The sequence below is a fragment of the Ptychodera flava genome, chromosome 2, assembly GCF_041260155.1.
Source record: "Ptychodera flava strain L36383 chromosome 2, AS_Pfla_20210202, whole genome shotgun sequence".
Lineage (NCBI taxonomy): Eukaryota > Metazoa > Hemichordata > Enteropneusta > Ptychoderidae > Ptychodera > Ptychodera flava.
In genome coordinates this window covers 11144510-11163037 of record NC_091929.1, presented here as the reverse complement: position 1 = coordinate 11163037, position 18528 = coordinate 11144510, and the positions used below count along the sequence as shown (strand labels likewise).

General features: G+C 36.2%; 1 protein-coding gene across 1 annotated transcript; it reads left to right on the top strand.

Moving 5' to 3' along the window:
- The first annotated feature begins 10308 nt into the window (after positions 1–10308).
- LOC139148949 (beta-1,4 N-acetylgalactosaminyltransferase 1-like) lies at positions 10309–11814 on the top strand. Its single transcript, XM_070720423.1, has one exon. It carries the CDS (start codon positions 10309–10311, stop codon positions 11812–11814), a length of 1506 nt encoding a protein of 501 aa, XP_070576524.1.
- Positions 11815–18528: the final 6714 nt, after the last annotated feature.

The window sequence follows — 18528 nt, the reverse complement described above, 5'->3', positions numbered from 1 at the left end:
AGACTCTCTTCTCGCCGGTAGCGCAGAGGAGTCTGGGTAACCGAGACTAGGAGGGGGTCATCTTATGCTTATGAAGGCTGCCATGCATTTTCAGACAATTCAGATTTGTTAAGTTGGATTGTTTTAATTACTACCTTGTCAAAAGCCTTCTCTCACTACAAACATATTCTGTGGAATTTCCGCAGTGCATGTGAGCGATCGTCCAGCGGGAGGGTTGCCATAGACATTGATTAGAGGACTTGAGGATTGCCCTCGCTCAATTTTTAACATACCAGGTTTGAAGGAGATCATCCGACAAAGTTTCTATGGCGATTTTGATATGTATCTTTAATACTTCATCAGCAGTGACTGATTTGAAAACTTCAAATTTCCGAGTGAGTTACTCAAAAGCTACACCTTTTTTTTATAATAAGGGACTGTTCACATTTTCAGGGGGCCACCCATTTTCCCTAAGATAAATTGGGGAGGGGGGCAGACAAAAATACACAAAGCTTTTAGGGGAGACAAGGAAAAAAACATCAATTCAATACTTGCCAAGAATTTCTGATCTATACAATAAATAATCCTGTAGGCCTATGTGCATCCAGAAGATCATGTGGCACTGCATCAATGCTATATTGTCAGATTGTTGAAATATTGTGTGCACAAGAAATTTGCTGTAGTTCAAGAAGTGATCTCAGTGTGTATGAGGCTAGGAGAAATGTGGATAGGCTTACACATTGTGTATTGATGCTAATACTTTTGTGTCCCATTCATTCTCTGATATGTATAATCAAAGATTTTAGTCCGTGGGCTGGAAGGGCCCACCGTGCACCCCCCCCCCCATAAACCTACTACATGGGTATTTTTTTGTTCTTTGGGATCTGCTGAACTAGAAAAAAGATGTTAACATTGGATATTTTGGGATGCACTACCTGTCTGCACTGGTTTTTGATTTGTATGTACCGCAAAAAATGGCGAAAAATGGGTAGGGGTAGGGGGTACTATATCCTCCCCTAAATTGAGTAAACTAGCATGAAATAGCACAAACCTTACATTTTCGGAAAGCTCAGATACTGCTCTTTCTGAGGAACACCAACTTTAGCAAAATTAATTTGTGTACATGGAATAGGACGACTTTAAAATGAATTTTTTGACAATTTTGAAATTTTTTACCCAAAATACCATGTAACAATTGTGATTTACTTTTTATTAAGCAAAATTTTCACAACTTTTTGTGTTTAAATTATTTATTCCGACATATTATACAAGAAAAAAAGTGTTAACATCAGATATTTAACTATACACTACTTCTGTAGAGTCAATTTTGAATTACGTGTATCTGTATGGGGTGTGCAAAAGCTGGGGGTAGGGGTACAACATTCTTTCCTTGATGAAGTAAACTGGCTTGAAATGCCATATACCTTATAGTTTTAGAAAGCTTAGATACTGGTCTTTCTAAAATGCATAAGGTTTTAGTAAAAAAAATATGACGTCATAGAATTGGATAACTTTAAATCGATTTTTCCTGGTAATTCAGCATTTTTAACCGGAAGAAAATACGATAACTATTGTTTCCTCCCAATGAAGCAAATCGAACAGATTTATGGATGTTATTTACTAATTGCAATGTGCTGAAGAAGAAAATAAATGTCAAAATTGGGTATTTACAATGCATTATTGTCTCAACTCACTAAAATTGTAAGTTTTGCTACATTGGTACCCTTATCGTGAATGGGCATTTTATTGTTATGCAATGAACTAATGCAAAGCCTTAAAAAGAAGACTTTAAAACGCACACACATAGTCATATTGCCATTTTCTCCTTAAAGTAAATAGATTGTTGATGACTGTCTATTTTTATAATTTACTTTTTAAATATTTTTTTGATAAAATGATTTTGATAAGACGTATTTGGAAAATTGTCTATGCCTCCTTGTCTTACTTATACAGCAAGCATTACTAAGAATCTACCGGTATTAGGCTGTGGGCTAGAGGGGGCGTCTACGTGCACCCCCCCCCCCCAACCGCACAGGATAACAAACCTGTATTTTTTAGAAGCCTTGGGATCCCTAGAATAAGAAATAGGATTTTAACAGACAAAATATAGGGACTCAATAGCTGTTACGGTCATTTTTGAAGGGTACCGCAAAATCACGATTTGTGACCCACATGGATTTTTGTCAAACCTGTCTTCATGTACGTCATCTGCTGAGCTTACTGTTTAACATGACCTGGCTTATGGGGTATCATTAGAATGGTAATTTATTGTTCTTGAAAATGGTATATAGCAATATGCAATATCTTCTATAATTTTCATGAAATAGGGCCATAATTTACCCCATACCCCAAAGTTTATGTCGCAAATTACTGTCAAAACTAATGTAAATTCTACCAATTATTTACCCAGACATAATACAAAGGGCAATGCTGTGTATTAACTTTGTGTTATTTGCTACAGGTACATGTTAGAAACCTGAAATAAACTTTTGGCAGAAAAAATATTGGGATCCTGTAGCTGTAACAGTTATATTTTGAAGGGTCCCGCAAAATCACAGTATTACTGAATCACATTCGTTTTTGTTAAGGTGAAGTACGACGAATTACGTCAAAATTAAGTTGTGGTGTCATTTTCTTGAAACTTGCACAAATATTCTTGGAAGTTGTGCAAGAGCAAAATAAAATAAAAAATGGGGGTCACCACGCTCGTTTCCATGGAAACGATCGCTAAAATTGCGTCGTTAGAAATAAATAAAAAATGATATAATTCACTTAAACTAAAGAAAGCAATTATAAAACGCTTAGCAAATGAGTTAATTTTAATAAATACCAAGACTTAAGATCCATATCTATCGAATGTATAGTTTTCATGATGTTTGTAAAGAAATTTTAAGATAAGTATCGATTACAAAATGACGATATCGAAATTATATCACTACATAATTTTCGAACTTTCTTCCTGTCGCTTTCAATGGTGTCATTTTGACCAAACTTGGCGAATAAAATCCTGACATAATACCATTTAGTTTACACTTTTAATAAAAGGGTGTCACCACACTACTTTTTACAATATCTCCAGGTGAATGGGTAATATGCGCCATGTAAATGGGAGAGAAATGTTAATTTTCGCTCATATTGAATAAAAACCAGCTTCCTAGGGGGTCAAAATATGACAAGGTTATAGGTCACATGTATTTCTAGGAGACTGGGTCAAAAAATTAGGTAAAAGCGCAATTTCAACAATGACAGGTAATGTTAAATACATGCTACAAAGTAACCCATTTGCGACAGGCTGGAGTTAAATCTGCGCAGAAAACGTTCTAAAGCGTGTGCGCGTCCGAATTCGTCGCCCTTTACCTTAACCTGTCTTCTTGTAAGTCTTCTGCTGAGCTTATTTTGAACATAACGAGGCATATGCGGTATCATTTGAAAGTTAATTTACTTTTCTTTAAAATGATATATTGCAATATGCAATATCTTCTATAGTTTTCATGAAATGAGACCAAAACGTACCCCATACCCCAAAGTTTTGTGTCGCAAGTTACAGTCAAAACTAATGTCAAATTCTACCAATTATTTTCCTTGACACTTTACAAAAGGCAATGCATTGTATAAAATATATTTTATTTGGTACAGGGACATGTCAAAATATGAGTTAGACTTTTAACAGACAAAATATTGGGATTGAATGACTGTTACTTGCATGTTTTGAAGGGTACCGTGAAGTCAGAGTATTACCGACTCGCATATGTTTTTGTTAAATGTGTCGTCTTGTAAGTCATCTGCTGAGCTTACTTTTTACATAGCCTAGCTTATGGGCTGCCATTGGAAAGACAATTTATTTGGCTTTAAAATGACATATTGTAATATACAGTATCTTCTATAGTTTTCATGAAATAGGACAAAACCTTACCCGATACCCCAAAGTTGTATGTCGTAAATTACTGTCAAAACTAGCATTTAATTTCGATAAATTCTATAAAAAAGACAAACTTAGTATGAAACCTATTTTATTTGTTAGAGAGACATTTACAACTATGAAAGATACCTTTAACAGGATAATTATTGCGATTTAATAGCTGTTAGCATCATGGTTTGAAGGATAGCAGAATATGTTGCTGAAACCCGTGAATTTTTATTAAACATGTTTCCCATGAAATTTATCTGCCAACCTTTATTTTATCCGTAACCCAGATTGTAGGGTATTATTACAAAGATGTTATCACTCTTATTTTTAGCATATCATAAAGTGCATTATCATCTTAAATAGCAAAATAGCAAAAACCTCATCAATTTGCAAACTACATCTGTTCTAAAACTTTGCAGTTTGCGAATTTGGGATATGGGGTAAGTTTTGGTCCTATTTCATGAAAACTATTGAAGACATTGCATATTACAGTATGTCGGTCGCTTTTGGGCAAAAATTGTCTTTCCAATGATAGCCCATAAGATAGGTTAGAGTGAAAAGTAAGCTCAGCAGATGACTTACAAGATGACACATTTAACAAAAACTCATACGAGTGTTCAAGACTGTGACTTTACGGTACCCTTCAAAACATGACAGCAACAACCATTCAATCCCAGTATTTTGTCTGTTAAAAGTCTATCTCATATTTGTGACATGTCTCTGTAGCAAATAAAACAGATTTCATACAAATCATTGTCTTTTGTAATATGTCTAATAGTAGGTAAAAGTTTGGTAGAATTTGAAATCAGTAGTGACAGTAATTTGCAATATAAACTTAGGGGTATGGGGTAAGTTTTGGTCTTATTTCCTGAACACTAAAGAAGATATTGTATATTACAATATGTCATATCAAAGAAGCAAAAAATACCTTTCAGATGATACCCCAATAGCCAAGTTATGTTAAAAAATAAGCTCAGCAGATGACTTACAATAAGACAGGTTTAACAAAAACGTATGCGAGTTGGCAATACCGTGATTTTGTGGTACCCTTCAAAATATGACTGTTACAGCTACAGCATCCGGATATTTTTGTGTTAAAAGTTTATTTCAAGTTTCTAACATGTACCTGTATCAAATAAAATAAATTTGATACAAAGCATTGCCTTTTGTATAATGTCTAGGTAAATAATTGGTAGAATTTAAGATTAGTTTTGACAGTAATTTACGACATAAAAATTTGGGGTATGGGGTAAGGTTTTGTCCTATTTCATGAAAACTATAGAAGATATTGTATATTACAATATATCATTTTAAAGCCAAATAAATTGTCTTTCCAATGGCTGCCCATAAGCTAGGCTATGTAAAAAGTAAGCTCAGCAGATGACTTACAAGACGACACATTTAACAAAAACATATGCGAGTCGGTAATACTCTGACTTCACGGTACCCTTCAAAACATGCAAGTAACAGTCATTCAGTCCCAATATTTTGTCTGTTAAAAGTTACAATGCATTGCCTTTTGTAAAGTGTCAAAGACAATAATTGTTAGAATTTGACATTAGTTTTGACTGTAACTTGCGACATAAAACTTTGGGGTATGGGGTACGTTTTGGTCTCATTTCATGAAAACTATAGAAGATATTGCATATTGCAATATATCATTTTAAAGAAAAGTAAATTAACTTTCAAATGATACCGCATATGCCTCGTTATGTTCAAAATAAGCTCAGCAGAAGACTTACAAGAAGACAGGTTTAACAAAAACGAATGTGCGTGTTTTTTGAAATGTACGTATTTACGGTAGTTACTCTACGTCGAGAATTCCACTCTCGCGTAGAGAAATTTTACACTCATATGCATCGAGGATTTAATAGTCAGTGTTTTAAACAGGTGCCCACAGTAGATATTGTGAAGCGCAGCTTTACGTCAGGTGAGACCGACTGATGTTTAATTGTTCAAAGGCCCTTCCCTTCTATAAGTCCGAATAATTTTGCTCTGATTTCATTTCTCTTCGTAGTTTTGGTATGATAATTCAATATTTTTTATGTTATTATACCAAAACTGCATATGTCATCGATATCAACAAAAATGCTCTTAAACGTAAAAACGACGATATACCGTTCTCGCGGGCCAGAGCATAATTTCCGCTCCGCTGACCTACGCAAAAATCAACAGGTAGCGCCAAGCTGTTGCCGTAAAGAGGCACGTGGTTTACGACGATGCGATATACATCATAGTCTTTCTCCGAAACGATCTAAATTGTTTACCAACAACAAGCACGGGACGTCACGTAATTGTGGACACGTTGCTTTGAGGGACTGGTCAGTATCTTTTGCTGGGCCGGGGGCAGTGAATTTTGTTGACATCAAATGATAGATATTGGTGTGAATCAAGTTGATTAAAGTGGAAACAAAGGAATGCAAAAATGTAAAATGGTAACCCAAAATGATCGTTTGAAAAATATTGGCAATCTATCATGCAGACAGAGCAGCAGTAAATCAAAATTTCAGTTCAAGACCGATACTAGTTGAGTAATGAACCGATGATTCGCTCACTGAAAATATAATCTAGGCTATTTTTGCACCAATTCTTTTCTCAGAGTTAATGTCAAGTTTCAAGTGTTAGAATGAAGATATTTAGTTCAAATTTTCAGGATAACTCCCTTAGTTAATATTTTCTCCAAAAAATATAAAAATTGTATATTTGCAGCCATGATTTTGAAATATGACACCAGTAAATATTAAAATTTAATTTTTCATATTTTTTTACATATTTGAATTTAATAATAATTGGATAGTATTAATATTACCAAATTAGTTATAAATATGTTGACACTATTTATTGTAAGATTTGTACGGCAGGATTTGTAAATAAAATTTGTTTTTATGATTTTACATGGGTTTATATATCAAAAAATTATTAAAAATTCTTTCAAATTTCAAAATGTGATTTTTCAAAAAGTACTTCAAATACAGGAAAATTGTGCCATACAAATCTTATCTGTAACCTTGTTAATAGGCTGTAAAAATTCCATGTCCATATCTCATTTCAAAGTTGGATTAAATTTGTATACAATTATGTAGGAAAACTGTTATTCTGTCAAAAATGTTGAAAACAAGCCATATTTGCACCCCTCTTTTGAAGTCATAGAGCAGTTTTTTGGTTAATCTCACTTTTGACACCTCTTTGACACTCAAAGAATCTAAAAATGCATTTACAATAGCAGTCACGCATTCTGAATGCAAGCACTGCCTTGTCAAACTTTCCTGAAAAACAGTAAAAAATGACTTTCCCTTTTCAAACATTTTTAAGCTAGGGGACCTCTACCATAGTTAATACACTAAGGACTCCCCAACTTCTTCTTATTTGGTCAGTTTTTCAGAAGTTTCAACAGGCTACAACTCTGCAATGCCTTTGTGCCCAAATGTCTAGTTTTTTTATTCCACGGAGAATGTTGACTATTTTTATATTTTAATAGTTTTGTTGAAATTTATAACTGACGCTCCAGCCTTTCCAACCACCTTAAGCGTCTACTTTGATGTCGAAAACCTTCACTGGCCCGGGTAACCATAGAAACCGGTCAGTACAGCGTCCACCGGCCCGCTAACTCCCCGGATGTTCCTATTTAAATCTGATTCAATGCACTGATTTGCACTCACATCGAGGCATGTAATAAATTTACCACAGTCCCTCCGCACAGTGTGTGGAAAGAGACTGTTATCACTGAACTGGCCCATTGTGTCAATACCCGCGGATAACTATAATATCGGCAATTCCCTTTTATGAGGATTTTAATGCAGTTTTGACTCAACATATATTTAAATGATATTAAAACAGTGAAAATAGTTAATACTTAATGAATGAACATGGAAGTTTAACGTGATGGGTTTGCAACGTGTTTAAGGTAGTATGAACCTCGAAAGTGAAAGACATAAACTTTTGCTCTGACTTTCCTCAAGGAATCTTTCAACCATTCTCTTTCAAAATCAAGAATAAAAATAGGGGGTCACTGTGCAAATTTTGGTACCAGAGAAACAAATTACCCAAGATTTACCGATATTAGAAATTCAAAATGGCCGCCATCCCTGTGTTAACTCTATGGAGAAAAAAAATTCGAATTTCGAAAAACTAAGCTGGTGAAAAGTTTTCTTTCACCAAGAGCTTTAAAATGAACTCCCACATGTAGTATATCAGATGAGAATTGTAAAAGTGTGAGAGTCCGAATGTCTGTCCCCGAGGTGTGAGGTGTGAATTTTAAATATTTCTGACATGTAATTTAAGATCAAAAGCTGGTTGGATGTAGGCCTATTGTTTTATCTTTAGGCCTAATTCACATCTATCGTATGATCAAAACCACGAATTTTGTGTGTTGCATAATAAAACAATATTTCGATGATGTCAGGGGGAGCGGCCGACGGGAGGAGGAGCGCTGGCACGGGAGAGAGAGGGCCTGCTACCTCTATCCCGACGACGTGTAACTTCTATAAGTATGAGATAAACGGGTAAAAGGTCTCCAAATTTCCCTGGGTATCACAGTGACCATATCACCCTACGGTCTACTATTAAAGAACTCGCCAAACTTATTAATCAGAAAGTTATTTTGAAGCGTAGATTAATACATTACCATCAAAAATCAATGACAATCATGTCCTTCTAAATCTCGAGATGTAAACCGGAATTCAACTACGTCAGTATGACTTACGTTATTTTAAGAGTTTTTATGAAATTTGTGGTAATGACCCGCAATTTTCTGCTCATGGTTACTGAATTTTGAGATGTAGGCATAACCAGCCGGAAAGCTTTGAGGAAATCGCCATCTTAAAATGGACATGTAAAAATAAATGAAAGATACGGTAAAACTCAGGAGCACAGCGTTTCGCTAGGTTAACCGTACACAATGGTAACGGTAATGACACATGGAAGGCAAACCCTGACTTCTTTGGTTACTTTTATCATACGATGGTGTTATTTCTTTACGTGTGGTCATGATAAACAATTCAGAATATGCTGCTTTAAAATGCAGCCTTCGCAACATTATATGTTGGTCTGATTTCTAATTATATAATTATGTACCAATATTTGAAATTCAAAATGGCCACCATCCCTGTGTCATCTCTATGGGGACAAATAAAATTCCTGATTTTCACAAAGCTAACCCTGGGGAAACTTTATTTACACAATAAGCTTAAAAATGAGGCCCAACAGGTGGTAGGGCAACATGATATTGTAGAAGTTTGAGAGTCCGAATATCTGTGCCTGAGGCGTATCTATCTTATAGTAGAACGCGCCTCGGGGACAGAAATTCGGATTCTCAAAACTTTTCTCTGATCTACAACTTGTGGGGGTTCATTTTCAAGCTCTTGGTATGAGAAAACTTTTCACCGTCTTAGTTTTTCGAAATTCGGAAATTTTCTTTTCTCCATAGAGTTAACACAGGATTGGTGGCTATTTGAATTTCAAACATCAGTAAATCTTGGTTAAGTTGTTTCTCCAGTACCAAAATTTGAACGGTGATTTTTATTCTTGATTTTGGGAGTGAATGATTGAAAGTTTAAGTCTTTCACTTTCGAGGCGCATACTACCTTATTAAATATATCATAGTATCAGGGGGGCACCAAAGTGCTGTGGCCAGAGTACGAGAAGACAGCCTCATTTTTAGACGTGATATTGTCTATGAACGCGATTCTTGCACCTCTCTGCTCTTTTCACTTAGCCCCGGGCCTGAGTACCAAGACATTGACTTAACATTCTGGCAATTTTGATTGCATTTTGGTATTCGTAATATGCGTCTTCAACGGGAAAATGAATCTATATGTAAATATTAATTGAAAGAGAGCCCCGGTGGCAATCCAACGCAGAATTTACTGAATACGGCTAAAATCTACAGAGTAAAGAGGGCATACGAGACATTTCAAGCATTTGAATTCAGTGTTCTCAGGAAAGAACATAAAAAACGGGAACACACTGTCAGCTTGTTGCAAAGCATTTGAAAACTTTACAAGGCAATGATAGTGACATATCGAAACCAGAAACGGGACGAGAAGTACGCTCTGGTCTGATACTGATCATAGCCTGATCAATAAAATTTGCAGCAATATGTAAAATCTCTTCCCGTTTCCGAGACACAGTACTCTGTGTATTCTAGATTTGGAGGAAAAGCAGGGATCAGATGTTTCATATGACTATTTCAAAAAGAGCTAGCACGCAAAACTATTATTCTCGGGTGTAGATCTACAATAGTACGTTTACCCCTTTTATTCATTATCCCATGGGTTCCTATAACATCGTATACACAGCAAGGTCAAGAAGTCACGCCTATAACCTCACCCCCGACAACAACCACAGCCTGTTGTAGCTTTCTGGGCGTGAACACTTCAGCCGACGCACAAACTTATCGGATATACGGTGACTGTTTGATCGCCATGAAAACATTCCGTTACTTCTTGGCGTTGGTTGTTCTGACACCTTTCATCAGTGCACTGCTGATCTGGATTCATACCTCGATACGTCCACCAATTCAAAGAAGTAATCTTACGACTTCAAGAAAAAATGTTACCTTAGCGTTGGGTGTGCTTCAAACCGATTTCTCTGAGAGCAACAAGGTCGGTCAAATCAACGCCATAGATTCGGAAATCAACAAGTATGGAGGAAAATGCAGTTGTAAATCACAAATCAAGTTGGATAAGAAAAGCAAGGAACGTCGTCGTGTCGAGTTGAAAGACTGGGAAAGGTTACACGCAGGATCAAGGGAGCCCCTTGTTCGATGCCCTGCGCTTTCACCGTTTCTGTTCATCGGCAATGGTATTACAGTTCAGCCGTTGACGTCGACAAAGCTTCACGGACTTTCGTTAAGCAGAGCTATCCCCATCGAGTCGTCCGGCGTGGCTAAGATTCAGCTGAGGTGTCGTAATTTTCTTGGTGTGTTGCATATCCCGCACAGAGACAATCTTCGGGACTTTGCTGGAAACAACACGGCTAAATTAACCATAGTGGTCGACACTGAAGTTGAAAAGATTAATGCAGTTCTTTCTGCGATAAGATACGAAAGCACTGTTTACAGTATTGAATCTCGAGATATCATCGATGTCAGTTGGATGTCGTTTCATGTGTCCATCCATCTGCATATCAAAAAACAAGAAGTGCCAGTTTTGTATGACCCAGGTGTGTCTGGAAATATAAACGCAAAGGTAACAGTTGTCACGAAGACTTTTGAGCGACACGCTGCCGTCAAAAGGTTGATACGGAGTGTGCATAAGTTTTACCCGAACATGACAATTCTTATTGCGGATGATTCTGAATTTCCGACGAAAATCCAAGAACCGAATGTGAAACACTACACTATGCCATTTTCTGAAGGTTGGTTTGCAGGCAGAAACCTGCTGGTGAGTCAAGTCAGGACCAAATACTTTCTGTGGGTGGATGACGATTTTGTGTTCACCACTGGAACTCGCCTTGAGAGGTTTGTTGAAAAGTTTGAGCATCCCAACGTGACTGTTGATCACGTTAGTGGGGCGTTTGGAGACAAATTTGGGAGAGTAAGTGACAAGTCAAAGTGCGTCTGGTGCAAACGGTTTGAATTCCAATACGGCAACAAGGAAGGGGATTGCCTTGTTATAAAGGATGAACAATACTACCATAAGGTTGCAGAGTTCCCGAAGTGCTTCTGGGCGGACGCTACCACGAACTTTTTCATGGCAAGAACCAGCTCTGCGAGAAAAATCGGGTTTGACCCGTTCTTTGAAAGAGTAGCACACCCGGAATACTTTATTGATTCCCTGGGAAAACTAAGGATAATGGGCTGTACCGATGTAAACATAATGCACCTGCGCAATATATCAAATAAGAAGTACAGGAAGTTTAGACGCACCAATCGCATTACCGACAAGAAAAAACACGTTTCATTCAAAAATAATTTAAAATGCATGTAAGGCCTTGTAAGCAAATACTATGTATTTTGCCACTTATATTTATGATTAGTTTGCTATTATTCCGATAGATTAGAAAGCTGTGGATAATTTTAAGTACTTTTATACATTTAAAAATTAAACTCAAAGTTAGTATCTTTAATTATTTTGTAAACAGATACGTGTTTGTGCCAAAAATTGTGCCATGGCTGAATAACCTCGTTGATATAAAAACATGTGAACAAGAAAAAATTTCTTAATGTCATTCCAAGTGACACAAATTACAAATATTGGTTTAAGAATGTACGGTCCATGTGAATGGGATCGGAATGTACTCCTTGGTTGATGATACAGAACAAAGGAGGCATCTGGTAACATGGTCGCTTTAAAGTGTACTAATGTAGATTTAAACTTCCGAGGGTCAGTAACTGAATTTTGATAAGTTTCTGTATTTTTGTTCTGAATTTATCTAAGCTTTGGTAGAACGCCATGATCAACTAAATGTTAGTGGATAATAAGTTTTCAAATACGTGTAGTCTCCCTTATCAGATGAAGAATGGAATGAAGAATTAAAGCAGAATGCGACAGAAAATTCAGAGTGAAAAATGTACACTCTGAATTTCTAAATGTTCTGAAATTTTCACTCTGAATTTTCCGTCGCTTTCTGCTTCAATTCTTCATTGCACCCTTGCATCTGTTGAAGGAGACGTCACGTCTTTGAAGGCTTAAGCTCCAGTAACATTTAATTGATCATAGCCTGCTACCAAATCTTAGATTATTTTGTTTTGTAGATCAACACGTCTTTTGTTCTCGATTTGTTACTTTTTTAGCTTTGCTTTCAGCGACGCAGAGCTTATCTAATAGGTGAATGTGAGGCATTGTCCTCAAATTTTTACATCCCAAGCTTTTCTTCAAAACGGCCAGTACGATTCCTTTAATATTTGGAGTACAGGTTCCCAGAGATTACCCTAATCATATGTTAAAGTTATGGTGAAATACGCAAATTTGTATTTTTGAGGCGAATTTTGCTATTTTTTGGCAAAAATCTTCTTCTCTCTTACTGGTGGTTCGAAGTCTTCAATATTTAGTAAACATGTCCCTAAGAATGACCTTCGTAAAATTTGTGCTAGTTGTGATGAAATTTTCAAATCTTTATTTTACATGGCAATTTTTTTCGTTTTTGGTCGAAAAATCTTTAAAACTACTTAATGAACAGCTTTGATATTTTTGACATAAGTCTCTTCGTATAGCTTTTTCAGATTGTTCGAATTATGCAGAAATATGCAAATTTGTATTTTTGAGACATAAAAGACATTTCAGACATTTTTAAGATATAGGGAATTATCAGAATGTGATACATTCAAGTTATGATGAAATCTGCAAATTTTTATTTTGGGGTCAATTTTTACCATTTTTGGTCAAAAAATTTGTATCTTAAAAATTACCTGTCTGATAGCTTTGATATTTGCTACACATGTTTTTGGGATGATCTCAATTTGGTATGTCCAAATCATGGTGAAATCTTCAATTGTGTATTTTTTGCAGCTTTTTCCCATTTTTGGTGAGGCCATCCCGAAGTGAGCTGTCAGAGATCCTTCACATAACACTGCGAGCTCTTTCGACGTCTAAGTCGCTTGTTGTATTGCTATATTGGTGTTGAAATGGGTAACATTTAGGTTCTTGCCATTGGTTTTAGACTGCAGTTTCCTTTTACAAGTGAATTTAAGTAAGGACTGAAATTTCCAGGTTCAACAGCAAATGCTTATTGACATACAGAACAAAACTTATGAAACGAAGTCAAAATTAGTTAATGTGTTTTTAATTTCTGAGAAGTAGAGTTTTGAAATGTCACTGATTTATTTCAGAGTTTATTTAAAGGTATTAAAAACCATCAAATCTTCTCGTTCATGAAGGACTTTGTTGGACAAGGAAATGGGTTTTACACCTCCAAGGACCCCTTTACCCACTTTCTGCATGTTGTGTCTTACTGTGACACTTTGTGACAACTTGACATGTTGTGCATTATGTTATGTTTACTTTAGTGTGGACAACTATGTACCATGTGCGTCAGAGAAGCCGTGACTAACCTTTTTCCAAGTTTGCAATTGTCTATACAAGAGGAAATGTCTCAAACTATCTTACAAAAACGGAGTAAACATTTCATACGAATACTGTTTTCAACGCAATAAGTAAGACAAATTTTGAGCTTTTTCAAAATAGATATTTTGTACGTTTTTACAAGTATGAACATATAATGTAATCCACAATATTGAAGTTAAACCTGTTTTGTCATTACTTTGTTCATATATTTTGAAAACGATCGGCAGTGTTTATAAAGATTTTCTTTTGTTTATGTTTTGATAGGAAGGTGTTTACATCGTTGGTGTTTTCCTCTGACAAACTTTACAAAGTGGCCATGTTTATTTTCCCATTTTACACTAAATAATTGTATTTTACTCAACTAATTTTTGTGTATTTTTAGAATAAAATAATTTTACTGAATATCAGTGGTCCGTTATGTTATTTCCAGGCTTGAACATCCCCTGAACGCCCAAAGTTATGTGTTCAACAAGTGCATATCATGTGTTCAATCCTTTAATACTCTTATCGTTGAACGGCGTCCATGCGTTCAAAAAGTGTTACAGCCCTTTGAACGCGTAAATGCGTTCAAATTTTTGAACACATTTCATGTGCAACGTGTGTTCAGATATGGAACACCATGTGTTCAATATAATGTCTGATGAACACATAGTGTTCAAAATCTGCACACGTGTGTTCAAAAATTGAACGCTGGTTGAACACATAGTGTTAAATTTCTGAACGTCTGGACACGTTCAAAAAGTGTTACAAAAAGGCGTTTAATTGGTGTTCTATCCTTGAACACTTAACTTTACAGTGTACAGCTATAGTCGGTGCCAAACTGGTTGCATTTATCGAAAAGAAGGCACTGGATTAGTATGGTTCAGTACTGGAATAGAGTTATAAATATAGATCATGATAGATTACGTAAATAAATTTTCTTGTGGGATAATTCATTGTGTTCAAATAATTGGAGTTATGAAATTAACGAATTTTTGATCATTAACGTTTTTGAGGATGTGAGATATGGTAATATGGTTAAAGTTGAAAGATACAGTCGAAGCCGAAAAAATAATTGACTGGACCAACAAAGCCGTAAATACGGGCATCTTGCAGTCTTGTTTTTGACAAGGATGGTGTCTGCTAGGACTAGATAACTTCATATTTTTTGAATACAACAAAAGTGCGGAGTGGTATTGTGCCTGCCCACTATTCAGACTATTCTTAGTGCACCTCAGATTCCATTCTGTATGTCTCCGCTGTGTCCATACAACACCTGAAAGCTTTACGAGTTTCTGTACCGGTCACAAAGACAGCTATAGTAAATCACTATGATCCCCTCTGCCCATTACTGGTCACCTAAACTGACCCCGTATCACTTATAAGGCGCACTGGACAATTGGAGCTGCCCCACCCTTCTTTGTTAGTGCATCAGTCTATGAAGAATTGCTTGGATACTTGGATACCGAAATTTGGTCGTTCATAGTTGACTTGGAAAGAACATAATCTCCCCGATTGAAAATCAGTGCGTAAAACGGACGGCTTCAGCATGTTCGGTGATTTTTTTTAGCACGATACCCTGTTGGGAATAATGTTTAATTTTTTACGGCCAATCTGAACTGACAGCGCCAACTAGTGTTCATACGGCTGCTAAGTTATTGGCCGACGACCATGAAAGGCTATGAACATTTAGATAACCCTTTAACGATGCTCTTATAGGGTAGTGTATAGCGCGTGGCTCTACCTGACTTTCATTAGACATTTGTTCTTGTTTTTGAATTATTTTGATATACAGTGGTTATGTTGGTCAAGAAGGCTGCCAGGTATAGATTTAGGGTGGTCGAAGGACATCGATAATTCGTAACCGATTAAACAATGATCTTTCAACGTGTGTAACTTTTATTGTTTTACAAAAAGCTTTTGATTTTGTGGATAGAAATGTTCTCCTTTATAAACTCTCATTGAATAATGTTGCAGGTAAAATGTTCAACTAAATCTCAGCCCTCTATTCCAACACAACTGCTTGTGTAAAGTGAAGGATAGTTATACTGACTGGTTTTGGACAGTCTCTGGTGTACATTCTCGCGAGCCAGAGCAATAATTTGCGCTCCGCTGACCTACGCAAAAATCAATCTCTTAACGGGTAGCGCTGAGCTGTTGCCGTAAAGAGGCGCGTGGTTTACGACGATGCTGGTATAAGACAGGGCGACAACCTTTCACTGACTTTATTTTCTCTCTTTATCAATGATCTGGCTAAGGAGGTCAAGGAGCTTAATTGTGGTATTCAACGTGTTGATGATAAGGTGTCAGTCCTATTATACGCCGATGACATTACTGTTATTTTAAAGGACGAAGAAAATATGCAAAAATTGTTAGATTTTATTACAGAGTGGTGTAAAATGGCGACTTTTGAAAAACAAAAAGAAATTCACTAGTTGTTAAAATGACCGCAACATTTTATTATTTTATGTATTCTGTGGTCATGAGTGTGTAAACGTCTGAAACGTGTACTGGGATATGGAAGTGTGATTTCACATACTGATATTGTAATGGAAATGTGTTCATAATTTGCTTGGTGGTTTCCCTCCCAACGTCTTCAAGTCTTTGCACTTTTTAAACTTCTCGAAATTGACAGTGTCTTTCGTCTGCATAATCGTGTTTGTGATTACACTTTACGGACTGTGAACGCGCAATGCCATTCACGGTTGGGGGTGGGGTGGTGTCATAGTAATGAACAGGCGAAATGCAGTATACACTGAATTGTGTGTAATACTGCGACTGCACTACTTTGGCATTCGAACATCACATGTGCAGTTAGATATCACGGTGACAGAAATATTATATCATTATCAGAAATATAAAATAAATTTACTGATAATATCAACACTTGCAACTTTGATTGTGACAAATAACACCTTTTGACCCCGTGCCAAGTGTAAGTATACTATGATGACAGAAATATTTTTATTTTTCATTAGCTGTGGCTCTACATAGCAGTGCTTGTGGCTTTGTAACGAGTTTTGTGTCTGAGGAGCTTGTGTCTGACTAATTTTCGCCATCCTTGCAGTAACAATCAACACGCAAAAGATAAAAACTACCACAGCTATGGACTCACACACATACACACACACACACACACACACACACACACACACACACACACACACACACACATATATATATATATATAATATATATATATATTTAAAAACTATCCACTGTTGATTGACCAATCAGAGTGCTCAATTCAGGGTGTTTTATTTACACGTAAAGCCCTGGTCACCAATTCCAGAAACGAATGACAGCGCCGTAGTATAGTACTGTCCAATCAAAAGTGAACATGTCATATTCTGTAGACATCTGGTACGTTTTAATATTCAAATTTGGTAATACAGCGGAAACCAGCTGCAACACAAAATCTGCTGTGCCCTAGGGCATTTATATAATGTGCCCTAGGGCATTTATAGGATGTTCCATTACATTGGAAGGCTATTTCACAAATAAAAGTTTTAATTCATATCCTAAACATGTTACATTGACAAAGGGGACGGTTGACGTAAATACATTGAAAACGAAAATATATCAGTTAGGGCGATAGTTTTTAAGTCGGATAAAACCCTCATACTCGGGCTCTTCTGGTATATAAAGTCCAACCCTATGATAAAATGTCTCGGCCTGCGGCCTCGACATTTTATCGTTGGGTTGGACTTTATATACCAGAAGAGCCCTCATACTCGGGCTTATCCTATACATATGTATGTATGTATATATATATATATACACATATATATTTATATATATTGTATATGTATATATATGTATATGTATATATATGTATATGTTATATATATGTATATGTATATATGTATATATATATATATATATATATATATATATATATATATATATTTATATAAATATATATATTGATAGCAAATATATATTGATCATAGCATAAGACAATTTAAACTCATCGACCAGTAGGGCCTTATGACCCTGTGGTACAACGCCCCGTGGACGATCCACGAATAGACGCTAAGATTGTGAAACACCTAATGAATATCGTGAATCCTTCGCCTCCTTTTAAATTTATCCTACGCTAGTGCCAATAAGGAAACCCAACTGGTATTTCCCGAAGGCACTTTAACGGAAACATTCGTAGTTTTTTGCCCTCTGCAATTTCAGTATTCTTTTCTCTTGAAATCATGTAAATATTTGTGTCGCATTCTTAAGCTATCAAACTTCTTATGCGATCTGTTAATCATTGTGCGTATAAGACTGGTTATTGGGCAGGGCATGCAATCAAATCCTTCATTTGTCAGATTCGAGTGTCTTCCAAAAACTGGTGCATGGAAAGACTATGAACTGAGCGAACACGATGACCATACACAGCGCCCTCTAGAGTATAAAGTGCATAACCCGAGAAATGATGCCATTATCACAAGCATATGCATGTAGAACACAAGTTTAACACATTCACCTCGTGCATGGGATGAATTGGTCAGGAAGGGTCATTTCAGTAATATTTGAGATCATTTTAACAGAAATGTTTAAATTAATGTTCAACCGGAGTATTAACTCTGTACCATGGAATGGTGATTTAGAATTTTGCCAATTTTGATTATTTATGCGGATGGCACAAATTGCTGCTAATACATC

Excerpts from the sequence above, each read along its gene's own strand:
- LOC139148949 (XM_070720423.1), top strand. The coding sequence starts at position 10,309 with ATGAAAACATTCCGTTACTTCTTGGCGTTGGTTGTTCTGACACCTTTC.